Source organism: Haliotis rubra, unplaced genomic scaffold (assembly GCF_003918875.1).
Source record: "Haliotis rubra isolate DU_JTF1 unplaced genomic scaffold, ASM391887v1 Scf1009, whole genome shotgun sequence".
NCBI lineage: Eukaryota > Metazoa > Mollusca > Gastropoda > Lepetellida > Haliotidae > Haliotis > Haliotis rubra.
In genome coordinates this window covers 196436-223302 of record NW_025764903.1, presented here as the reverse complement: position 1 = coordinate 223302, position 26867 = coordinate 196436, and the positions used below count along the sequence as shown (strand labels likewise).

General features: G+C 42.9%; 1 protein-coding gene across 1 annotated transcript in view; it reads right to left on the bottom strand.

Moving 5' to 3' along the window:
• LOC124268384 (putative elongator complex protein 1) overlaps nucleotides 1-26867 on the bottom strand; it is a 97737-nt gene that overhangs the window by 50035 nt on the left and 20835 nt on the right. Inside the window, 12 exon segments of the mRNA XM_046703355.1 lie at nucleotides 3530-3583; nucleotides 5257-5354; nucleotides 6736-6781; nucleotides 6783-6843; nucleotides 7746-7901; nucleotides 11517-11613; nucleotides 19175-19351; nucleotides 19767-19991; nucleotides 21987-22095; nucleotides 22236-22359; nucleotides 22576-22666; nucleotides 26243-26342. Coding sequence (XP_046559311.1) covers nucleotides 3530-3583; nucleotides 5257-5354; nucleotides 6736-6781; nucleotides 6783-6843; nucleotides 7746-7901; nucleotides 11517-11613; nucleotides 19175-19351; nucleotides 19767-19991; nucleotides 21987-22095; nucleotides 22236-22359; nucleotides 22576-22666; nucleotides 26243-26342 — 1338 coding nt within the window.

Genomic DNA, 26867 nt, shown 5'->3' with positions numbered 1-26867 from the left:
GAACCATAACAGTTATAAAGCAATCTGGAAACAACCATGACAGTGAGAAGCAATCAGGAACAACCATGACAGTGAAAGCAATCAAAAACAAACCATTGTGGTTAGAGGCAATCTAAAACAACCCATGACAGTGAAAGCTATCAAGGCTCAACCATTGCAGTTAAAGTGGCAATCAGGGAAACAACCATGACAGTGAAAGCAATCAGGAAACAACCTCATGACAGTGAGGAAAGCAATCAGGAAACAAACCGCGACAGTTGAGAAGCAATCAGAAAACAACCGCGACAGTGAAAGCAATCAGGAAAGAACCATAACAGTTATAAGCAATCTGGAAACAACCATGACAGTAGCAATCGAGAAGCAACCGCGGCAAACCATTGTAGTTAGAGGCAATCTGGAAACAACCATGACAGTGAGAAGCTATCAGGAAACAACCATTGCAGTTAGTGGCAATCAGGAAAGAACCATGACAGTGCGAAGCAATCAGAAAACAACCATGACAGTGAGAAGCAATCAGGAAAGAACCATGACAGTGAAAGCAATCAGGAAACAACCATGATGAAAGTGAAAGCAATCTGGAAACAACCATGACAGTGAGAAGCAATCAGGAAACAACCATGACAGTGAAAAGCAATCAGGAAACAACCATGACAGTGAAAGCAATCAGGAAAACAACCATGACAGTGAGAAGCAATCTGGAAACAACCATGACAGTGAGAAGCAATCAGGAAACAACCATGACAGTGAGAAGCAATCTGAAACAACCATGACAGTTAGAAGCAATCAGGAAACAACCATGACAGTGAGAAGCAATCAGAAACAACCATTGTAGTTAGAGGCAATCTGGAAACAACTCCATGACAGTGAAAGCTATAGAAACAACCATTGCAGTTAATAGTGGCAATCAGAAACAACCATGACAGTGAGAAGCAATCAGGAAACAACCATTGCAGTAAGTGGCAATCGAAAAAACTCATGACAGTGAAAGCAATCAGAAACAACCATTGTAGAGTTAGAGGGCAATCGAAAACAACCATGACAGTGAGAAGCAATCTGGAAACAACCATGACAGTGAGAAGCAATCAGAACATCCATTGCAGTTAGTGGCAATCTGGAAACAACCATGACAGTTAGTGGCAATCAGGAAACAACCATGACAGTGAGAAGCAATCAGGAAACAACCATGACAGTGAGAAGCAATCAAAGAAACAACCATGACAGCGGTGAGAAGCAATCAAGGAAAAGAACCATGACAGTGAGAAGCAATCAGGAAACAACCATGACAGTGAGAGAAGCAATCAGGAAGAACCATAACAGTTATAAGCAATCTCTGAAACAACCATTGTAGTTAGAGGCAATCTAAAACAACCATGACAGAAGCTATCAGGAAACAACCATTGCAGTTAGTGGCAATCAGAAACAAACTATGACAGTGAGAAGCAATCAAAGAAACAACCATTATGGTTAGAGCAATCTGAAAGTAACCATGACAGTGAGAAGCTATCAGGAAACAACCATTGCAGTTAGTGGCAATCAGGAAACAACCATGACAGTGAGAAGCAATCAGGAAACAACCATGACAGTGAGAAGCAATCAGGAAACAACCATGACAGTGAGAAGCAATCAGGAAACAACCATGACAGTGAGAAGCAATCAGGAAACAACCATGACAGTGAGAAGCAATCTGGAAACAACCATGACAGTGAGAAGCAATCAGGAAACAACCATGACAGTGAGAAGCAATCAGGAAACAACCATGACAGTGAGAAGCAATCAGGAAACAACCATGACAGTGAGAAGCAATCAGGAAAGAACCATAACAGTTATAAGCAATCTGGAAACAACCATGACAGTGAGAAGCAATCAGGAAACAACCATGACAGTGAGAAGCAATCAGGAAACAACCATGACAGTGAGAAGCAATCAGGAAAGAACCATAACAGTTATAAGCAATCTGGAAACAACCATGACAGTGAGAAGCAATCAGGAAACAACCATGACAGTGAGAAGCAATCAGGAAACAACCATTGTAGTTAGAGGCAATCTGGAAACAACCATGACAGTGAGAAGCTATCAGGAAACAACCATTGCAGTTAGTGGCAATCAGGAAACAACCATGACAGTGAGAAGCAATCAGGAAACAACCATGACAGTGAGAAGCAATCAGGAAACAACCATGACAGTGAGAAGCAATCAGGAAACAACCATGACAGTGAGAAGCAATCAGGAAACAACCATAACAGTTATAAGCAATCTGGAAACAACCATGACAGTGAGAAGCAATCAGGAAACAACCATTGTAGTTAGAGGCAATCTGGAAACAACCATGACAGTGAGAAGCTATCAGGAAACAACCATTGCAGTTAGTGGCAATCAGGAAACAACCATGACAGTGAGAAGCAATCAGGAAACAACCATGACAGTGAGAAGCAATCAGGAAAGAACCATGACAGTGAGAAGCAATCAGAAACAAACTATGACAGTGAGAAGCAATCTGGAAACAACCATGACAGTGAGAAGCAATCAGGAAACAACCATGACAGTGAGAAGCAATCAGGAAACAACCATGACAGTGAGAAGCAATCAGGAAACAACCATGACAGTGAGAAGCAATCTGGAAACAACCATGACAGTGAGAAGCAATCAGGAAACAACCATGACAGTGAGAAGCAATCTGGAAACAACCATGACAGTTAGAAGCAATCAGGAAACAACCATGACAGTGAGAAGCAATCAGGAAACAACCATTGTAGTTAGAGGCAATCTGGAAACAACCATGACAGTGAGAAGCTATCAGGAAACAACCATTGCAGTTAGTGGCAATCAGGAAACAACCATGACAGTGAGAAGCAATCAGGAAACAACCATTGCAGTAAGTGGCAATCGGGAAACAACCATGACAGTGAGAAGCAATCAGGAAACAACCATTGTAGTTAGAGGCAATCGGGAAACAACCATGACAGTGAGAAGCAATCTGGAAACAACCATGACAGTGAGAAGCAATCAGGAAACAACCATTGCAGTTAGTGGCAATCTGGAAACAACCATGACAGTTAGTGGCAATCTGGAAACAACCATGACAGTTAGTGGCAATCTGGAAACAACAAAGACAGGTACAGGCAATCTTGGAACATGGCTGACAGTTAAAGGCAAGTTTGAAACAAGGGATGTACAGCTAGAGAATTCTGCAATCACTGATGACAGTTAAGGACAATCTTCAAACATGGGATGCATATATTTATCTTTTTTTCCCGTTATTCCACACCTTATCATCAACATAGGATATCCACCATTCCTCACCTTGTTATTGACATAGAATCTGTATCTGTCACTTACCTCCTTTCATGCACATAGAATCTGTATCTGTCACTTACCTCCTTTCATGCACATAGAATCTGTATCTGTCACATACCTCCTTGTCATTCACATAGAATCTGTATCTGTCACATACCTCCTTGTCATTCACATAGAATCTGTATCTATCACATACCTCCTTGTCATTCACATAGGATCTGTATCTGTCACTTACCTCCTTGTCATTCACATAGAATCTGTATCTGTCAGTTAGTCCCAGGACAACTTCCTGCAAAATACACATGATACATATATCATGTCATGATGAACATCCAATGGGGTAGTCATGAGTCTTAGCTGCCTCCTTTAATAGTAAATGATATAAAATTAATGCAGTGTCCCCACCTCACCCCCTATCAGACACACAGACATCTGAGCATCTCCCAACCCATCTCTCCCCCTATCAGACACACAGGCATCTGTATATCTGTCGACCCACCTCTCCCCTATCAGACACATAGACATCTGTATACCTCCTGACCCACCTCTCCCCTATCAGACACACAGACATCTGTATATCTGTCGACCCACCTCTCCCTTTATCAGACACATAGACATCTGTATATCAGCAGACCCACCTCTCCACACGTACAGACATCTGTATATCTGCTGACTCACCTCTCCCCTATAAGACACACAGATTTCTGTATATCTGTCGACCCACCTCTCCCCTATCAGACACATAGACATCTGTATACCTGCTGACCCACCTCTCCCCTATCAGACACACAGACATCTGTATATCTGTCGACCCACCTCTCCCCTATCAGACACACAGACATCTGTATATCTGTCGACCCACCTCTCCCCTATCAGACACATAGACATCTGTATACCTGCTGACCCACCTCTCCCCTATCAGACACACAGACATCTGTATATCAGCAGACCCACCTCTCCACACACACAGACATCTGTATATCTGCTGACCCACCTCTCCCCTATAAGACACACAGATTTCTGTATATCTGCCGGCCCACCTCTCTCCTATAAGACACACAGACATCTGTATATCTGCTGACCCACCTCTCCCCCTATCAGACACACAGACATCTGTATATCTACTGACCCACCTCTCCCCTATAAGACACACAGACATCTGAAATCTGCTGACCCACCTCTCCCCCTATCAGACACACAGACATCTGTAAATCTGCCGACCCACCTCTCCCCTATCAAACACACAGATTTCTGTATATCTGCCGACCCACCTCTCCCCTATCAGACACACAGACATCTGTATATCTGCTGTCCCACCTCTCCCCTATCAGACACACAGACATCTGTATATCTGCTGACCCACCTCTCCCCTATCAGACAAACAGACATCTGTATATCTGATGACCCACCTGCTGACCCACCTCTCCCCCTATCAGACACACAGATTTCTGTATATCTGCCGACCCACCTCTCCCCTATCAAACACACAGATTTCTGTATATCTGCCGACCCACCTCTCCCCTATCAGACACACAGACATCTGTATATCTGCTGTCCCACCTCTCCCCTATCAGACACACAGACATCCGTATATCTGCTGACCCACCTGCTGACCCACCTCTCCCTATCAGACACACAGACATCTGTATGCTGTGACCCACCTCTCCCCTATCTCTGCTGCAGACTCACTCTCTCCTCTATCAGACACACAGACATCTGTATATCTGCTGACCCACCTCTCCCCTATCAGACACACAGACATCTGTATATCTGCAGACCCACCTCTCCCCCTATCAGACACACAGACATCTGTATATCTGCTGACCCACCTCTCCCCCTATCAGACACACAGACATCTGTATATCTGCCGACCCACCTCTCCCCCTATCAGACACCTGTATATTTGCCGACTCACCTCTCCCCCTATCAGACACACAGACATCTGTATATCTGCCGACTCACCTCTCCCCCTATCAGACACACAGACATCTGGTTGCAGGCATGTGACAGCTGGAGGTCCTGTCCAGACTCCATGTTCCATGGCAACAGACTGTCATCATCTGAAAAGTAGGACTTCCTGCCTTAGTTTTCCTGAATAGTCCTGCTGTTTTGCCAAACTCTCTGTCTTCACATCATAGTGTTGTGAGGAAGTAGGGTTCAACTCACCTTGTTAGGGTGAAGTAGGATTCATTGGGTTGGGTTGCTGTTTAACGCCGCACTCAGCAATATTCCAACTATATGGCAGGCGGTCTGTAAATAATCAAGTCTGGACAAGATAATCCAATGATCAACAGCATGAGCATCGATCTATGCAATTGGGATATGATGACATGTGTCCCCCAAGTCAGCGAGCCTGACCATCCGATCATGTTACAACATTACAACAAGCATGGGATACTGAAGACCAATTCTTACCCGGACCATACATAAGGGAGTGAGGATGTTTTATACCACTTACTGCAATAGTCCAGTAATATCATGAAGGGACCCATAGGCTTCACTTGTCAGGTGACAGAAAACAATAATGTAATGGTTAGGTACTGGAGCATAGTAAGGCAAGTAAGTGTGGTCACCTCACCTGTCATGTATCAGAGCAAAGTGAAGTGGTGGTCACCTCAACTGTCAGGTATCAGAGCAAGGTGAAGTGTTGGACACCTCACCTGTCATGTATCACAGCAAAGTGAAGTGGTGGTCACCTCACCTGTCATGTATCAGAGCAAAGTGAAGTGGTGGTCACCTCAACTGTCAGGTATCACAGCAAAGTGAAGTGGTGGTCACCTCAACTGTCAGGTATCACAGCAAAGTGAAGTGGTGGTCACCTCAACTGTCAGGTATCACAGCAAAGTGAAGTGGTGGTCACCTCAACTGTCAGGTATCACAGCAAAGTGAAGTGGTGGTCACCTCACCACTTCAAGCTGTCAGATTGTCATCACATCAGAGCAAAGAGAAGTGGTGGTCACCTCACCTGTCATACATCACAGCAAAGTGAAGTGGTTGTCACCTCACCAGGTATCACAGCAAAGTAAGTGGTGGTCACCTCACCTGTCAGGTATCAGAGTGAAGTGGTGGTCACCTGTCAGGTATCAGAGCTGTGGTGGTCACATCACCTATCAGGTATCAAAGTGAAGTGAAGTGGTGGTCACTTCACCTGTCAGGTATCAGAGCAAAGTGAAGTTGTGGTCACCTCACCTGTCATACATCAGAGCAAAGTGAAGTGGTTGTCACCTCACCTGTCAGGTATCAGAGCAAAGTGAAGTGGTGGTCACCTCACCTGTCAGGTATCAGAACAAAGTGAAGTGGTGGTCGCCTCACCGTCAGGTATCACAGCAAAGTGAAGTGGTTGTCACCTCACCTGTCATGTATCAGAGCAAAGCAAATGGTGGTCACCTCATCTGCCAGGTAACAGCCCACAGTGGTGCAAGTAAGTGGAGGTGACCTCACCTGTCAGATATCGAAGCACAGTCCCATCACACAACTGGACTGCCACTGACGGAGTCTCCATACTGACAGCTATAGCGATGTACCAGGTTTTCAACATGCAGGCTTGACCTGGAAGGTACACATTCAGGCATGACAGCATGCATAATTACAGTACAGGTTAAATCACTTGAGAACAAGCATTGTCACTAAGGTGACATAATCTCCCGCCGCAATTTATCAAATCAAACTTATAAAGTAATGAAAGTTTACGATGAAGTTAAATGTCAACAAAAACATTATCTTGCTCTTTAGTTGTTCAAACACACACATATTTTCAAGACTGACTTTGACCTTGACATGAATTTCATACTGTATGAAATATGCAAAACTAGTACTAAAGAAATTGCTTATTGAAAAACATTCAAGGGAGGTCTTGAAAGTCTATGAAGAAAATCCAGTGAACCGTTCTTAAAATATCTTGCTGACAATTCAGGTGAACATTCTGAAATCTTCATAGTGTCGTCGTGACCCTAAACATGATGTGAAGGTCACCAAAATTGACTGGGCCCTGCGCCTTCCCTAGATGAAGCTTGGTGTTAAATATGAAGAAAATCCAGTGAACGGTTCTTGAGATAGCTTAACATGCAGGTTAACATGCTGAAATCTTCAAAGTGTCGCCATGACCTTGAAAATTACGTGAAGGTAACCAAAATCGACTGGGCCCTGCGCCTTCCCTAGATAAAGCTTGGTATTGAATATGAAGAAAATCTAGGAAACGGTTCTGAGATAGCTTAACATGCAGGTAAAACGTTAAAGTCCCCTTGTGACCTTGAAATGAAGGTCAAGGTCACCAAACCTGACTTGGGCCTTTCTTATAGTGTGATGAACCTATGTACCAAATATGAAAACAATCTAGTGAACAGTTCTTAAGATATTCCAATTTGTACGTACGTCCGGACAGACAGACGGACAGAGCCTAATACTATATCCCCCGCCGCGCGCGTTTAGCATGTCAATTACAATTTGTTTACCTGACAGTTAACTTGTCTGTGGCCAGCTGGGCTCTGTACAGAACAGAGTGGGTGTTGCCAGTATCCAGGCCACAGAAGAGGAAGCAGTCCGGGCTTATCCAGGTCAGGTGGTGCATGTGAAGTGGAAATGTCACAATCTCAGACGCATAGTCAAAGCTGAAAAAAATACATATATGCAAGTCTCTTTTTCTCCATAGAAAAAGTTGATGCACAATGTTTACTGAAAGAGGTTCATATTCGTTTTGCAAAAACGTGTGTGTAACACACCTCCTACCTTGATCACCCACTGTCAACAAATTTGTTTTACACTGCAACAATGCTATTGTTTCACCATAGGGTAACTTGACACTTTTATTATTCTTTCTTGTATTGCTTTCATTTAGAAGGTTTGCTCAATATAATACTCCTCCATGGCCTTGATGGAAAACATAAAACCGCAAATTCAGGAAAAGTGCTTGAGCATTTGGTACACACTGTGCAAACATTGAATCCATCCTGTACAAATACTGAATCTATCCCTCACCTGTACAAATCCTGAATCTGTCCCTCACCTGTACACATACTGAATCTGTCCCTCACCTGTACACATACTGAATCTGTTCCTCACTTATACAAATACTGAATCTGTTCCTCACTTATACAAATACTGATTCTGTCAATCACCTGTACAAATACTGAATCTGTCCCTCACCTGTACACATATTGAATCTGTCCCTCACCTGTACACATACTAAATCTGTTCCTCACCTGTACACATACTGAATCTGCCGCTCACTTATACAAATACTGAATCTGTCCCTTAACCTGTACAAATACTGAATCTGTCCCTCACTTATACAAATACTGAATCTGTCCTTCACCTGTACACATACTGAATCTGTCCCTCACCTGTACATATACTGAATCTGTTCCTCACCTGTACACATACTGAATCTGCCACTCACTTACACAAATACTGAATCTGTCCCTCACCTGTACAAATACTGAATCTGTCCCTCACCTGTACAGATACTGAATCTGTTCCTCACTTATACAAAAACTGAATCTGTCTCTCACCTGTACACATACTGAATCTGTTCCTCACTTATACAAATACTGAATCTGTCCCTCACCTGTACAAATACTGAATCTGTTCAAATCTGAATCCGTCACTTAATCTGTTCCACAATACAAAAATACTGAATCTGTCTCTCACCTATACAAATACTGAATCTGTTCCTCACTTACAAATACAAATACTGTTCCTCCTTATATATGTCTCTCACCTATACAAATACTGAATCTGTTCTCACTTATACAAATACTGAATCTGTTCTCACAAATTGAATCTGTTCCTCACTATACAAATACTGAATCTGTTCCTCACTTATACAAATACTGAATCTGTTCCTCACAAATACTTATCAACATGAATCTGTTCCTCACTTATACAAATACTGAATCTGTTCCTCACTTATACAAATACTGAATCTGTTCCTCACCTGAATCTGTCCCTCACCTGTATACATACATACTGAATTATGTGTCCTCACCTGTACACATACTGAATCTGTTCCTCCTTATACAAATGAATCTGTGAATCTGTCCTCACCTGTACATACACATACTGAATCTGTCCTCACCTGTACAAATGAATGAATCTGAATCAAATGTGAATGTCCCTCACCTATACACTGTCCTCACATACTGAATCTGTTCCTCACTTATATCAAATACTGAATCTGTCTCCTCACTTGTACAAATACTGAATACTGTCTGTTCCTCACTCAAATATACTGCATCTGTTCCTCACTTATACAAATACTGAATCTGTCCCTCACCTATACACATACTGAATCTGTTCCTCACTTATACAAATACTGAATCTGTTCCTCACTTGTACAAATACTGAATCTGTCCCTCACCTGTACAAATACTGAATCTGTTCCTCACTTATACAAATACTGAATCTGTTCCTCACTTATACAAATACTGAATCTGTCTCTCACCTCTACAAATACTGAATCTGTTCCTCACTTATACAAATACTGAATCTGTTCCTCACTTATACAAATACTGAATCTGTCTCTCACCTATACACATACTGAATCTGTTCCTCACTTATACAAATACTGAATCTGTTCCTCACTTATACAAATACTGAATCTGTCTCTCACCTATACACATACTGAATCTGTTCCTCACTTATACAAATTACTGAATCTGTTCCTCACTTATACAAATACTGAATCTGTCCCTCACCTGTACAAATACTGAATCTGTCCCTCACCTGTACACATACTGAATCTGTTCCTCACTTATACAAATACTGAATCTGTCTCTCACCTGTACACATACTGAATGTGTCTCTCACCTATACAAATACTGCATCTGTTCCTCACTTATACAAATACTGAATCTGTCTCTCACCTATACACATACTGAATCTGTTCCTCACTTATACAAATACTGAATCTGTTCCTCACTTATACAAATACTGAATCTGTCCCTCACCTGTACAAATACTGAATCTGTCCCTCACCTGTACACATACTGAATCTGTTCCTCACTTATACAAATACTGAATCTGTTCCTCACTTATACAAATACTGAATCTGTCCCACACCTGTACAAATACTGAATCTGTCCCTCACCTGTACACATACTGAATCTGTCCTCACCTGTATAAATACTGAATCTGTTCCTCACCTGTACACATACTGAATCTGCCCCTCATTTAAACAAATACTGAATCTGTCCCTCACCTGTACAAATACTGAATCTGTCCCTCACCTGTACACATACTGAATCTGTTCCTCACCTGTACAAATACTGAATCTGTCCCTCACCTGTATAAATACTAAATCTGTTCCTCACCTGTACACATACTGAATCTGCCACTCATTTAAACAAATACTAAATCTGTCCCTCACCTGTACAAATACTGAATCTGTCCCTCACCTGTACACATACTGAATCTGTCCCTCACCTGTACAAATACTGAATCTGTCCCTCACTTGTACAAATACTTAATCTGTCCCTCACCTGTAGCCATACATAACCTGTCTCTCACCTGTACACATACTGTAACTGTCCCTACCCATAGCCTCAGAGAATCTGTCCCTCACCTGTAGCCATACATAACCTGTCTCTCACCTGTACACATACTGTAACTGTCCCTACCCATAGCCTCAGAGAATCTGTTCCTCACCTGTAGCCATACATAACCTGTCTCTCACCTGTACACATACTGTAACTGTCCCTACCCATAGCCTCAGAGAATCTGTCCCTCACCTGTAGCCATACATAACCTGTCTCTCACCTGTACACATACTGTAACTGTCCCTACCCATAGCCTCAGAGAATCTGTTCCTCACCTGTAGCCATACATAACCTGTCTCTCACATGTACACATACTGTAACTGTCCCTACCCATAGCCTCAGAGAATCTGTCCCTCACCTGTAGCCATACATAACCTGTCTCTCACCTGTACACATACTGTAACTGTCCCTACCCATAGCCTCAGAGAATCTGTTCCTCACCTGTAGCCATACATAACCTGTCTCTCACCTGTACACATACTGTAACTGTCCCTACCCATAGCCTCAGAGAATCTGTCCCTCACCTGTAGCCATACATAACCTGTCTCTCACCTGTACACATACTGTAACTGTCCCTACCCATAGCCTCAGAGAATCTGTCCCTCACCTGTAGCCATACATAACCTGTCTCTCACATGTACACATACTGTAACTGTCCCTACCCATAGCCTCAGAGAATCTGTAACTCACCTGTACACTCCCTGAAGTGAGTGTCTCCTGCACTGCACACTGAAGCCAGTCCCTCCTGCTGCTCCAACCTTCACACTTGCATCAGATGCATCTTTGGCTAGAAATATAAAATACAATGGATTAATACGGAATATGGAAAAATATGACCTTTCCTAGAACTGTCCTACCTAGTGAAACCTTGCACACAACACCAGGAACATCATGGTGTTTCAGCTAAGTGGGGTAGGGAAGTGAGGCAGGCCTCACATGTTCACCCTGTTGGTGAAACCCACATGCACTGGAGTGGTGCTGGCAAACCTAAAACATAATCAGGACGTGATTCAAACCAACAATCACAGGTATCATATGACACGTATGCCACAAGGTAGATATGTTGGCTATGAAAGTCAATCAATACAAAGATGGGGTCTCTCAGAGAAATGTAATTTTCTGAATAAAATTGATATTTTATACTTATCCTGACTCATGCTCTTTTGCTTGTCTTCTTCTTCTTGCGTACATAGTGGAACACTTGTATCTCCCTAATTGAAGCTCCCTTCAATGTAAAATCACTAATTAGTACTCACCAAGAGTTGCCTCCCCCTTCCGAAATGCGCGGGAAAGGAGGCGCCACCTCTTCCCTCATGCTTCACTCTCCTGTTTAACGAGCCCAACACTTGAATTTACAGGGAAATCCAAAGTGTTATGTAGGGAGGATGGGAGGGCTTACCTCATGAGTCAAGATAAGTATACAATATCAATTTTATTCAGAAAATTACATATTTTTCCTTATCCTGACTCATGCTCTTTTGCTTGTAGAATCCTACGGAAACGGAGGTGGGAAACAGAATACTTTGGTTTTAAATAATTAGTGATTTATATATGTAATAACCCCCTACGGGAACTTCATTATGGCACTGTAATTAAGATAATTCCTGCTGCTATAATACATAAGTTCTACCAGCTGCCATAGATGGGGGTACTACAATATTTAGATACTATGATAATAATATTAATAGTATAAAGCGACTCGGAGTGGAGAAGCGACCCAATGTACATGTAACATCAGTACTGGGCTTAAGACTAATGTAGACTTAAGATATGTATATAGTTAGCACAAAACTCCGTAGAGTTATAAGCTAGATAATACTGGTATGATATATACAGAATATCTCGTGAGACTATGTCTCATCGTCTACGAGGGACTGTCAACTGCTGTGCGAGGACCATGGGACCGAAATGGTGAATACCTGAGACGTCCTCGGTGGTGATATCTCTCAGATAGTGGTTAGCAAACACCATGTCGGATTTCCAAAAGCAGCCCTCCATAATGGTATTCAACGAGCAATTTCCGTGTAGATCGAGTGTCGAAGCCAGTGCTCTGATTTCATGGGGATTAGATGCTCTTGGAGGGTCGAGTCCTGCAGCCTTGTAGGCACGAAGTATGACAGTTCTGATCCATATCGATATCGTGGTACGAGAGACTTTGGTCGGAGTCGCTGTCGATAGAGGGATGAATAACCGCTTGAGTTGTCGTCGCCTCGTTTTGGATCGTTGTAGATAGATTTTGAGTGCTCTCACTGGGCATAATGATAGGTCAAGCATATCATGAGGTCCGAGAATTGAGGAAAGTGCAGGGACATGGAATAATCTGTCTGGTTGACCTAACAATTAATTCTTGGCGATAAAGTCCCATCACAGTCCCATATGCACTATGTTTTGATTGTCATCGAAACTTTTCTCTCATAATCTAGAGCGTGAATTTCTGACATCCTGGCTGCCGTTGCTGGGGATAACAGGAACAATGTTTTCTGTGTCAGAAATTCAAATGATGTTGATTCCAATGGTTCATAGGCCTCACTTGTGAGGTGTTGGAGCACTACATTTAGATCCCATGCTGGAGCGCGGAATCTCTGTTTCTGATCCTCCAATCGGAATGAACGTAGCAAGGCCAGTAACTCTGGCGTCTTCGTTAACTTGACACCCGTTCTCATAGTTATCACTGAACTTAGAGCTGCGAGATATGTTGACAATGTCGAGCGTTTTTGACGTTTAGTTTGTCGGAGATAACAAAGGTAATCAGCCACTTGTGGATGTGTAGCATTTCTAGCAGTAAATCCCTTTTTAGCAGCGTATGTCTCAAAACTGTGCCACTTGTCGTCATACAAGTTGCGCGTAGAATTGGGTAAAGCAAGCTGGATTGCTTTCGGGCCATTGTGGCTGAGAATTGGGTAAAGCAAGCGTGACTGCTTTCGCCGCTGTGGCTGAATAACCTCTCTTGTTTAGACACACTTTAATACAGTCCATACGTGAAGTTGGAATGCTTCTGGGTTTCCGTGCGCTTATTTGGTGTGAGGATGTACTAGTAGATTCGAGCACTTTGGTAGTTGTAGTGTTGGTTGTCCGATTTCTTGAATTAGAATGGGAAACCACTTTCTCGCTGGCCAGTAGGGCGAGCAAAATCAGTTGGAGGCTCTGAGTTTGTCTGATTTTCTGTAACACCTTTGGAATTAGCTGGCGGAAGCGCGGCGTGTAGAGTGGAGATGTAAACGCATTGAGGCCTTCCCAGGATATGCTTAGTGCGTCCGTTGCCCACGCTTGTGGATCCGGGACTGGTGATACGAGTGGCGATACGAATGTTGTTAGCTGATTGTTGAAGCGAGTGGCGAATAGGTCTACTAGCGGAGCTCCTATTTCCTTGATAATCTGTGCAAAGATTTCTGTATGGAGCATCCATTCGCGAAGGCTGGGTGTCTGAGTCAGAGTCCAGGGATGAGAGGATCTTCCTTCGCGAACCTCTTCGTGAGTGTTGATCATCGGAGTCCGAGGTAGGTGACGATCTAGATGTCCTTCGCGAAGGCCTTCGCGAACGCTGAACATCTGGGTCCTTCGCAGAGGTGGGCTGTGACGTCCTTCGCGCAGGTGGGTTCCCAAGCGATGACTTGGTAGCAGCCGCTACGTTGACGGGGGGTCCCTCTGGGGTGACGTCTATGTTGGAGCCTTCGCGAAGGCTCAGGCTCAGGGCTGGTTGTCTCTCCAGTACGTAGCGGTCTTCCATCATCTTCATAATCTGAAGAACCAGGTCGTCTGGGACGGTCTGCGAAGATGTAGTTGGTAGCAACGGGACCCTCAGGAAGATCGTCAGACATCAGCATTGGTACATCAGGCTGTGTGTAGATCTGCGCTGACGTCACTGTTGCCGACACCGGTCGTTTCTTGTGACGCACATCAGGTATGATGATCGTGACCTATCTGCTGCGTGTCTCAAGACGCAAAGATAATATTTGTTAAAAGCAGAATTAGACAAATTATTACAGTAACTGCAATGTGAAGAAAATGCACATGGTGCAGTACAGCTAGGGCATATTAAATGCGGATCAGCAGCAGAAAAACGTAACCTGCAAACAGTACAGATTTTCATCAACGTAAACTGCTGAACAATCACGGCGTCCGGTGAATAAACAGCAGAAATACGAAATAAATATCAATACATAATTGTTGAAGGATACTAGCTAAACCTCTATAGATGACTACAAGAGGTAACTAAATAAGAAAAATAAAAGGATATAGTGTGTAGGGAGACACAGGCGCTCTCACATCCTGCTCACTGGGCGAAGAAGGAGAGAGTGAAGCATGAGGGAAGAGGTGGCGCCTCCATTCCTGCGCATTTCGGAAGAGGGAGGCAACTCTTGGTGAGTACTAATTAGTGATTTTACATTGAAGGGAGCTTCAATTAGGGAGATACAAGTGTTCCACTATGTTCGCAAGAAGAAGAAGACAAGCAAAAGAGCATGAGTCAGGATAAGGAAAAATATGTAATTTTCTGATTAAAATTGATATTTTATACTTATCCTGACTCATGCTTAATTGCTTGTCTCTTTCTTCTTGCGAACATAGTGGAACACTTGAATTCCTTTTGAAGCTCCCTTCAAAAAAGCAGACATAAAATCACTCACCCAGTCTTATCTCCCTTTAGACTCTTTTGGCGGGAAAATGTGTCACATGATCCGACATAACCCTCACTCTCTCCTGAATATGCGCCCGACACCTGGATCACAGGGAATCCAGAGTGCCATGAGGGGAGGTTGGGAGGGCTTACCTCATGAGTCAGGATAAGTATAAAATATCAATTTTAATAAAAAAAATAGATATTTTTCCTTATCCTGACTCATGCTTAATTGCTTGTAGAATCTAACGGAAACGGTGGTGGGTCAAGCCACTCTGGATTCCATGCTGATTTACATCCTGCATACCTCCCTGAGGGAACTTCTTATAGTACTATGCTGATCCTTCCTTCCAGCTTCCTCTGATGAGTTTGGGGGGGACCACTTGTCAGATTTTCCGGAACCGCTTCTCCTGACATTAAGTGTGGATTTATACGACTCTATGTCTTGATGCTCGCATCAAGTGGAGAAGCCACCATAGAAGATATGGTTTCAGCCCGTCCGGTAGTCCGAAGGAGTCCAGACTGTCTAGATGACAGTTGTAGTTGTAGTCTTCATGTCCGTAATAGGAAACGGAGTAATGTCCGGTTCTGGAATCATGACTTGAAGTTTATTTCTTCAATCTTCCGATAATATGTCAAGAAGACTTGTCCCCAGAATCCCAACAAAGTGCTGTGATGATGCATAATTCGTCGTCTCTAGATGTACTGGAACTGCCATCGCTATGAAGTCTATGTATAGTAGACTGGCTGCCGCAAGCTGAAATCGTCAAACGTATGTTGCTGCAAATCGCAGGATAAACAATCTTCAATCTGCTGACAGGTAAGGTCCTTATGACCCGTGAAGACAGTCGAAACACGCTGTACCCTGCTAACTTGACTGTAAATGGAGCCTTTCTCCCACGTTGAAAAGTTGTTGTGAGCTATGCCCGACTTCTGTGCAGGGCGTTGTCTCTCATGGACCAATCAAAATGCAGCATTTGATTCATCTCAGATTCCCGCAATGTGACGACACCGGTGTTGCAGGAAAAAGATCCTTGTAAAATCTTGTGCAGTCGTTGATTTCCTCATCAACACTCGGCCTTGTCCGTAATCTCCCGGAGTTACACGAGTGAATACATGTATAGCAGGCTGAGTGGAAAACGCGCGGATTTCGCCACGTAATTCAGATGTAGGTGGACTGTCTCCCTGGCTGTTGTGATTGTTTCCTTCTTCACTGAAGATAATGTAATACAGATCTTATACAGATGATCAGCTGAAGTTCATACTTGCTTAACGCTGTTACTTGTAGACTGTAGTCATCGGTCTCAATGAAGCCCCGTAAAATAATCAATTGTGTTGAATGCATAAAGGTTCTTGTAGAGTTGATTTTTAGCTACGATGACCGTGAAAAACGATGTCATGCTGAGGACTACGACAATGCCAATGCTAGGCCAGTGATAACTGTCAAGCTGTCCCTTTCCTCACAAGAGTCAAGCACGCTGATGTATAAGTTCTGCAATTGGAGTCGTAGATGAACTTGCAGTTCTCATCAATCTCTGGAGCCTTCCTGAAGGTTTCCATATGAAGTAGTGGCGTTGAACGTCGGGACATGTTGACTCTGGAACTTCGTAGCCTTACCAAGGTTGAGCTGAGATTCTCCGGTACTTGAGCTATCAGGTTGATAGGTGAAAGGGGAACGTATCAAATCATTGTTAGATAACTTGTACGTGAGTGCTTCTGATCCACGACGATGTGAGTCCCTGCCTGTCTGAAGACCTGCCTGAAGACCTGCGCGCAGGTGAAGGGTTGGAATATGAATCTTCCCTTGAATCTTGAGACATATCCCTCTGCCGGCGTAAAGGTGTGGATTCTCTTCTCTGTGATGAGGAGTGCCTGCACGAAGGTTCAAAACGAAGATCCGCATCTGAAGGTGAAGATGATCCATGTGACCGACTTCTGCGATACTCTGAAGAACGTCTAGTCCTGTTCCTGCGCGAAGGTTTCTTGGAGATCTGCGTGGATATCTGCGTGGAGACTTGCGTGTGAGTGGAGCCTTGCGTGGATACCTTCGTGGAGACTGGAGACCTTCGCGGACACCTGCGTGGAGACCTGCGCGGAGACCTTTGCGAAGGACGATAATTTCGGAAAAGGATCCTCCCTGGATACCTTTGGGGAGACTTTCGTGGAGACCTGCGCAGAGAATTTCACGAAGGCGACGAATTTGGAAAAGGATCCTCCTTGGAGTCTTGAGATGTATCTCTGTGCCTTCGCAAAGGTGTAGATTCTCTTCTTTGGTGCCTTCGCGAAGGCTCCTGATGGCTGTCCATATCAGAGGAGGATGATGTGCGATGCTCCGGTGAACGTCTGGTTCTGCTCCTTCGCTGAAGGTGTCGTGGCAGGTCGTAGAGTGTGTGATCCTTCGCGCAGGCTTCCACTTTCGCGCAGGCTGCTATCTTCGGAGGGATGTGATCTGCAGGCTGCTTGTCCTTCGTGCAGGCCCGATGTAGATGGGCCTCCGTCGCTGCTTTCTCCTGCGCGAACCTCCGTTCCATCAGGCCCAACATCTGCTGTGTGAACTGCTGCATGAAGACCCCGGGGTTGAAGCTCTGCGACGATGACTGCTGCTTCTGCACTGCACTGAGAGTACCGATCTGCCATCTCTATCTGATGTCTGCGTTGATAAAACATCTGACTGCGTTGAGATGACTGCTGATGTTACTGGAGATGAAGACCTCGTCTTCTTCCTCACTGGCACTTCAGGGATGAGGATGGGTGGCTCATCATATATGTCTACTTCATCTGCCGGGATGATCTCTGTAGCGAAAGACCTTGTCTTAAGCGCTGCCCCATGTGAAGACTTCGCCGGAGTCTTGTTAGTAGACGACTTCTTCTTCTGAGAAGACGATGCCCTAGTCTTCTTCGACTGCGATCAGGTTATAGTTGATGTAGACGACCTTTTCTGGGAGCCGGAGCTGCCATCAGTCACAGCGACCTGCTCCGCAGACGCAGCCGGTAAACTACTAGAAAGGTGAATGTCAGCAGACAACAACAAACGGTTATCAACGCAATCATTTGGTTTAGACATGACTTGTGAAAGTCGTCTAGACCTGACCTTGGCATGCCTAATAATGGAATATAAATTTAAATTCAGATAAATGCTGACAAAGTTGACAGCGAAAGCTGGAAGAATATGGAGAAGTACAATAAGGGCATATTAAATGTGGATCAGCAAACGACAACCAGTATCTGCAACGACTGCAAGTTTTCATCAAATGTAAACACGATGAAAAAACATGTCAACAACGTGAATAAATATAGATAATTTGGACAAAATTTCAAACCATATTGTTGGTATATCAATCCTAAAGCCGTATACAGCTAATTTAGTAGCAAAGGCCTAAAAATTAAAGGATATAACGCCGTATAGGGGACCCAGGCGCTCTCACAACCATCCTCAAGGGCAAAGAAGGAGAGAGTCAGGGGTATGTCGGATCATGTGACACATTTTCCCGCCAAAAGAGTCTGAAAGGAGATAACACTGGGTGAGTGATTTTACGTCCGCTTTTTTTAAGGGAGCTTCAAAAGGGGATTCAAGTGTTCCACTATCATTCGCAAGAAAAGAGACAAGCAATTAAGCATGAACCAGGATAAGGAAAAATAATAGCCCATCCTGTGTCTTTGACATATACCTGCAATACAAAGTGAACCATAGACAAAATCTACTAATCAGATATATATGTTTAAATAAAGTCACCTTCTTCCTGGAGATGATACACAGCCAACCTCTCATCAGACAGCATCACTGCAATGTCATTACTCAAGCCTGTTGGACCAAATGTCACCTGACTGCCAGGGGCAGGCAACTCCAGCTGGAAGGCAGACAATGGTGGTGGTACAACCATCTGTCTCATTGGTGTCACAAGGACTTTGTCTACAAACACAAAGTAATTCAACATTCATTCACTTGAGGAAAATGATGTCAACACCAAGCACAGTTTTGCAGTTGTCACAAGATCAGACTTTCTTTCAAGTCGTTGTTAAAAGATTTTTTTGTGAATTCTTCTGGTAAGTGGGTTGGAGGAATAAAAACTCAAATGACACTAAAGAATTTAAGCTTTAAAATGTGTTGGTCAGAATTATATACTTTTACACTTTTCTTCTGGGGTTTTGTATTTTGATATGATCTGTGCATAACACAAGCATTGTCTGAGCATCACATGTTCCTATAGCATGACGTGAAAGTTACTTGGACATTATATGTATAAAGTGAGCAATAACCCTACATCAGTATTACAGAAACATTACAAGGACATTGTCTGAGCATTATAACCCAATTCTACTCTCACGTCCATCAATCGCTGTCACTGTGGCCAAATCATCTGCTGACTTCCCAAAGCTGTGACATGTTACCCAGGACCAAGTATACTGCAAGTATTGGGCCCCAGAACACACAATGTGCATTCTATATCCATGTTCAGGGTCCCACTGCACATCCAACACTCTTTGTGCAGCCGGGAACTGGAGACTTTGCTTCAGGTACCAGTGATAGTTGTTCACTGTCCAGAGTTGAACTGGAAAATGTAACATGCAAAATTGACAAGTTGAGTGATTCATACCAAGATAAGCAGGGTGACAGAAATATTTGTATAATAGTTTCCACAATACTAAGGAATCAACAATACCTTACATTGTTCATCAAGACATTCCTTCTGGAATTAGTTTACAATCTCTCCTTGCCATTTGCCACAGCTTAAAATCAGACCTAGCTACTTGCCTCAGTGTACTATCTGACCCAACCACTTGCCACTGTTTACAGTCTGACCTAACCATTGGCCACTGTTTACAGTCTGACCAAACCACTTGCCACTGTTTACAGTCTGACCAAACTACTTGCCACTGTGTACAGTCTGACCTAGCAATTTGCCACTGTTTACAGTCTGACCAAAGCACTTGCCACTGTTTACAGTCTGACCAAACCACTTGCCACTGTTTACAGTCTGACCAAACTACTTGCCATTGTTTACAGTCTGACCCAACCACTTGCCACTGTTTACAGTCTGACCAAACCACTTGCCACTGTTTACAGTCTGACTAAACCACTTGCCACTGTTTATAGTCTGACCAAACCACTTGCCACTGTTTATAGTCTGACCAAACTACTTGCCACTGTTTCTAGTCTGACCTAGCAATTTGCCACTGTTTACAGTCTGACCAAACCACTTGCCACTGTGTACAGTCTGACCAAATAACTTGCCACTGTTTACAGTCTGACCAAACTACTTGCCACTGTTTACAGTCTGACCAAACCACTTGCCACTGTTTACGGTCTGACCAAACTACTTGCCACTGTTTACAGTCCGACCAAACTACTTGCCACTGTTTACAGTCTGACCTAGCAATTTGTCACTGTTTACAGTCTGACCAAACCACTCTGACCAAACTACTTGCCACTGTTTACAGTCTGACCTAGCAGCAATTTGTCTGACTGTTTTGCCACTGTTTACAGTCTGACCAAACCACTTGCCACTGTTTACAGTCTGACCAAACCACTTGCCACTGTTTACAGTCTGACCAAACTACTTGCCACTGTTTACAGTCTGACCAAACCACTTGCCACTGTTTACAGTCTGACCAAACCACTTGCCACTGTTTACAGTCTGACCAAACTACTTGCCACTGTTTACAGTCTGACCTAGCAATTTGTCACTGTTTACAGTCTGACCAAACCACTTGCCACTGTTTACAGTCTGACCAAACCACTTGCCACTGTTTTCAGGTCTGACTGTTTTCCACTGTTTACAGTCTGACTTTGCCACTGTTTACAGTCTGACTGTTTTGCCACAGTTAACAGTCTGACCAAACCACTTGCCACTGTTTACAGTCTGACCAAACTACTTTACAGTCTGCCACTGTTTACGGTCTGTTTACACTGTTTACAGTCTGACCAAACTACTTGCCACTGTTTACAGTCTGACCAAACCACTTGCCACTGTTTACAGTCTGACCAAACCACTTGCCACTGTTTACAGTCTGACCAAACTACTTGCCACTGTTTACGGTCTGACCTAGCAATTTGTCACTGTTTACAGTCTGACCAAACCACTTGCCACTGTTTACAGTCTGACCAAACCAACTTGCCACTGTTTACGGTCTGACTAGCAATTTGTCACTGTTTACAGTCTGACCAAACCACTTGCCACTGTTTACAGTCTGACCAAACTACTTGCCACTGTTTACAGTCTGACCAAACCACTTGCCACTGTTTACAGTCCGACCAAACCACTTGCCACTGTTTACAGTCTGACCAAACTACTTGCCACTGTTTACGGTCTGACCTAGCAATTGGCCACTGTTTAAAATCTTACCTTACTTCTTGCCACTGTTTACAGTCTGACCAAACCACTTGCCACTGTTTACAGTCTGACCAAACTACTTGCCACTGTTTACGGTCTGACCTAGCAATTTGCCACTGTTTAAAATCTTACCTTACTTCTTGCCACCTTTGATAGGTGAAAGTAGCTACTAGCCACAATTTACGAACAGACATAGTCAATTTAGTAACTAACCATATGATACTGGAAGATGTTCGGGATGTTGGTTGAGACGATCTGGACACATCTCTTCACACCACACAGCCAAGACAGTTGACTCCATGTTCCACAACACCTCCCGAACCTGTAGTAAAAGAGATGCATAGACAACATCAGGATCTTGTTATTTCAACAATGACATTGTTTACTTGCCGGTAGTTACCTGCAACGCAGAAGTTTCCTCGTACAAGCGTTCAATCAATAAAATAGGCTTTTGCTACATACCTTCACCTTATTTACAGGAAATGGCAGAGTGAACTCCCCATGACGAAGACCATTCTTTTCAAAGAACACAACATCATGCTTGTTTGGTCGCATGTGGGAGCAGGCCACAAGACTTCCTGATGGTCTGTAACACAATCAATGCTCATGTCAGTTCCCATTATAACAGTCCCACACAGTCTGACAAGGCAGTGAGTGCTTAGTTCAGATCTCTCAACATCCTTGTCCCAGACAGTCTGACAAGGCTGTGAGTGCAATCATTAAAATACAAGATTAGGCGGATTTTGATAATATAGTCAGTGATCATGTCATAAATAGTTAAATAGGTGAGTTAACAACTTACCTCCATGCAAGGGTCTGCTCCAGCCCATCCACAGGCTCGCTACTGGAGTGATGTGAGCAGTCCCGTGTCCACACATGTAACTGTCGTCCACCTAACAAAAACATACTGCATATTATGTGATAAAAGTATTTCTAATGAAAGGACTGGAGAGGTGGGTTCTGTCAATATTATGTTCAAGTACATCTTACTCTGTATCTGCTCCTTATACTCTAAAGTTATGTACCTGTTCTCTATGCTCTAAGGTTATGTACCTGTTACCTATGCTCTAAGCTTATGTACCTGTTCCCTATGCTCTAAGCTTATGTACCTGTTCCCTATGCTCTAAGGTTATGTACCTGCTCCCCATGCTCTAAGGTTATGTACCTGTTCCCTATACTCTAAGCTTATGTACCTGTTCCCTATGCTCTAAGGTTATGTACCTGTTCCCTATGCTCTAAGCTTATGTACCTGTTCCCTATGCTCTAAGCTTATGTTATACTCTGTTGTTTACCTGTTCCCTATGCTCTAAGCTTATGTACCTGTTCCCTATGCTCTAAGCTTATGTACCTGTTCCCTATGCTCTAAGCTTATGTACCTGTTCCATATACTCTAAGGTTATGTACCTGTTCCATATACTCTAAGGTTATGTACCTGTTCCCTATGCTCTAAGCTTATGTACCTGTTCCCTATACTCTGAGGTTGTGTACCTGTTCCCTATGCTCTAAGCTTATGTACCTGTTCCCTATGCTCTAAGGTTATGTACCTGTTCCCTATGCTCTAAGCTTATGTACCTGTTCCCTATACTCTGAGGTTGTTTACCTATTCCCTATGCTCTAAGCTTATGTACCTGTTCCCTATACCTGTTCCCTATGCTCTAAGCTTATGTACCTGTTCCCTATGCTCTAAGCTTATGTACCTATTCCATATACTCTAAGGTTATGTACCTGTTCCATATACTCTAAGGTTATGTACCTGTTCCCTATGCTCTAAGCTTATGTACCTGTTCCCTATACTCTAAGCTTATGTACCTGTTCCCTATACTCTGAGGTTGTGTACCTGTTCCCTATGCTCTAAGCTTATGTACCTGTTCCCTATACTCTAAGCTTATGTACCTGTTCCCTATGCTCTAAGCTAATGTACCTGTTCCATATACTCTAAGCTTATGTACCTGTTCCATATAATCTAAGGTTATGTACCTGTTCCATATACTCTAAGGTTATGTACCTGTTCCAAATACTCTAAGGTTATGTACCTGTTCCCTATGCACTAAGCTTATGTACCTGTTCCCTATACTCTGAGGTTGTGTACCTGTTCCATATACTCTAAGGTTATGTACCTGTTACCTATGTCTTAAAGTTATGTACCTGTTTACAAATATATTGAACAAAATATTGTAACAGAACTGGAACAAAGCTCAGAATTCAGCGTGTTCTGGAGAGGAGGAGTTTACAGAGACAGGTATACTTATGAATCTGATGTATGGAATCCAACAGCCATCAAACAAAATGTACAAAATGACTGCTGTGGTGGTCATATTGAAAATTTGGTTCAAACCAATTCAGTAAATTAGGGTGTCATTGATGGTACGAAAAAAGGCATGTTCATTCATTGGTTTAGTGGCTTCCAAGGAGATGATTGCAGACAGAAACTGAATTTGATGCAATGTTTTACAAAACACTTACCTTGACCTTCAACTAATCTTTAGTAAAACCTTTCCAAAGAAGATACACATCCTAATGAAGGTATATGACAAGTTTATTGTAAAATGCATTCACTTGTGTTCAGAAAGTGTAACCACAAACTGTCTGGGAAGTACTTCTATCGTGTGACTTTTCACCTTAAATTGTGCCAAAAGGTTTGGAAGAATTCTATGAAGAATACACCATGATGACAGGAATGACAAGTCTTTATGGATGAGTAACTTCTTTATTGTATAATAGCGACATTATCATCCATAGAGACTTGTCACCCTCTCCATGTTCGTTATTTACAAGTCATTAAAAAACATTAGTGGAGAGCAGAGACAGTTAGGGGGGTACTTTAGCGTATGTGTCAGGATAAGTATAAATAATATTTTTACTCGAAAGATTTTAATTATAAATTGCACAGAGCATCTTGGGATGCCAGTGCATCCGGGATTGGTGATACGAATCTGGGTAGCTGATTGTCGAACCTGGTCGCAAACAGATTTGTCTGATTTGAAGATCTGAGGATATATCTTCCATTTGGTCGGGGACAGCCGATCTGATTGAGATAGAGCGTCAGATTAGAGATAGAGCGTCGGCGTCAGATTAGAGATAGAGCGTCAGATTAGAGATAGAGCGTCAGATTAGACATAGAGCATCAGCAGTAACGTTCTTGACTTCCGGCATGAGTCTGGCTTTTATATCATTATAATTATAAGGTTGAATACGCACATATGAAGTTGGAATCAGCTTCGACTTACTGATGTAGAGTGAAACATGATGCCTTGGTGATGCAGATGCTGTGTGATGGGTAGTCAATAACCATTGGCCGTAGAAATGCCAAACGGGAGAACCGAAAAAAGGTCAGGTTGTGGGAATATGTACCAATTATTCCACCAATCAGAATTTTAGATGAGGTGAGGCAGTTCATTGAATCCAAGTAGACGCGACCGGAGAGTTTGGAGGTATGGTTTGAGGCTGTGCGTCTGAGGTCTCCCCGATATGCTGTTCCAGTTGTTGTTCGGGCTGTTGTATCTGTCTCCACACACCATCATGTCAAAGTCTATGCTGGGATGCGGTTGAGTGTCTTGTGTGTGTTTCCAAGGAACCGGTAAAACTGTTTGCAGCGAACCAGTAGTCTAAGGCTCTGGTCACAAGGGTAAGTAGAATCTGAAGGGATAGTTGTCTGTCAACTGGTGTAGTTTGCCGCATCGAACTGGTTTGCTGAACTGGGATGAGTCGCCGAACTGGGACAAATCCCTGGACTGGGATGAATTGACGTCACTGGTGCATTATCAGGTTGACCCCATGGTATGTAATGCAACAGATGGTTGACTGAATATGCGCATATGAAGTTGGAATCAGCTCCGACTTACTGATGTAGAGTGAAAAACGATGCCTCGGTGATGCAGATATTGTGTGATCAATTCAAGCAGAATGAGGATCCGCATTCAAAAAAGTTTTATTGAATTGATAAAAAAACTTCCGTTTTCTAGATGAAGAAATCTTCCTTGACAATGTTGTTAGAGGATTGAGTGAAAGTAAGACTTCAATTCAGCACGTCTGCACTGCTGTGCGACAAGAAAGAGAATGATCAGACAAAGGAGTCAGATGATCAATCAGACTGGGCTTGCTGCATGCTTCACAGAGGCTACAAGGCTGCCCAGGTATCGGAGCAATGGGGAGAAAGGCCAGAAACTTCGTTTCCACTCAACTGTTGGACATGAGAGAGCGAGAGTACACTCCGTGAGATAGGATCAGTTTCAAAAATTACATATTTTCCCTTATCCTGACTCACTATTTGCTTGAATCCATTGTGGTGAGAGGCCACCTCATGTTTGGATTCATGTACTGTTCCTATAACTCCTAGGGAAGTTACAATCTTCTTGAATCTTAATGACAAATGGGAACCACCTTTTTGTGTGGAATAAAGAAATAAATCTCAAAGATTTTGTGGTGTACATGCTTTCATAACAGTATAGTAAAAGAAAATTTAGATGTACCTGTGTGTGGGCTGATACTGCTGACCACAAAGAACTGTCCATCCCCTCGCCAGCTGATCCTTGGACGTCGGTCATCCCATGATGTGGCAGAGCTGTATGCCTGCAGTACAGACAATTATATTTATTATTTTTACTAAGAGCTTTTTTCTATAAATATCTCAATCAATCTTTTTTATTCAGTAGAATGGCCACATGGCCTAGAGTACAGTTATCTGAAGTATATATATATATATGTAATCACGTGAAGGATCTTAAACGAAACACATGTTTCAGGAATATTGCAGGGGATTTAAGGGTATTTGCATTTTTTTAGTTTAACAGGTTTGTCATTGTATACATATTCTTAACATAAATTTGCACAAATAATATTAACATTTTCAACATTTTTACTCTTCCTTGCAATATTTACTTTAAAATTATGTAGAGATATTCTAAATTTACATAGAACTCATCGGAGGTTTTATCTTCAACATGTTTTATATAGAATTCTGGCTGTAGAGGGGATGTATCCAAAGTCTTGAAATGAGCTAGATATGTTGAGTTTGAGATTTCATCATGCCATGTTTGAGCATATATATCAGTTGGACGTTGCTTCAGTTGATAAATAAACTATTTTCATTTCCAA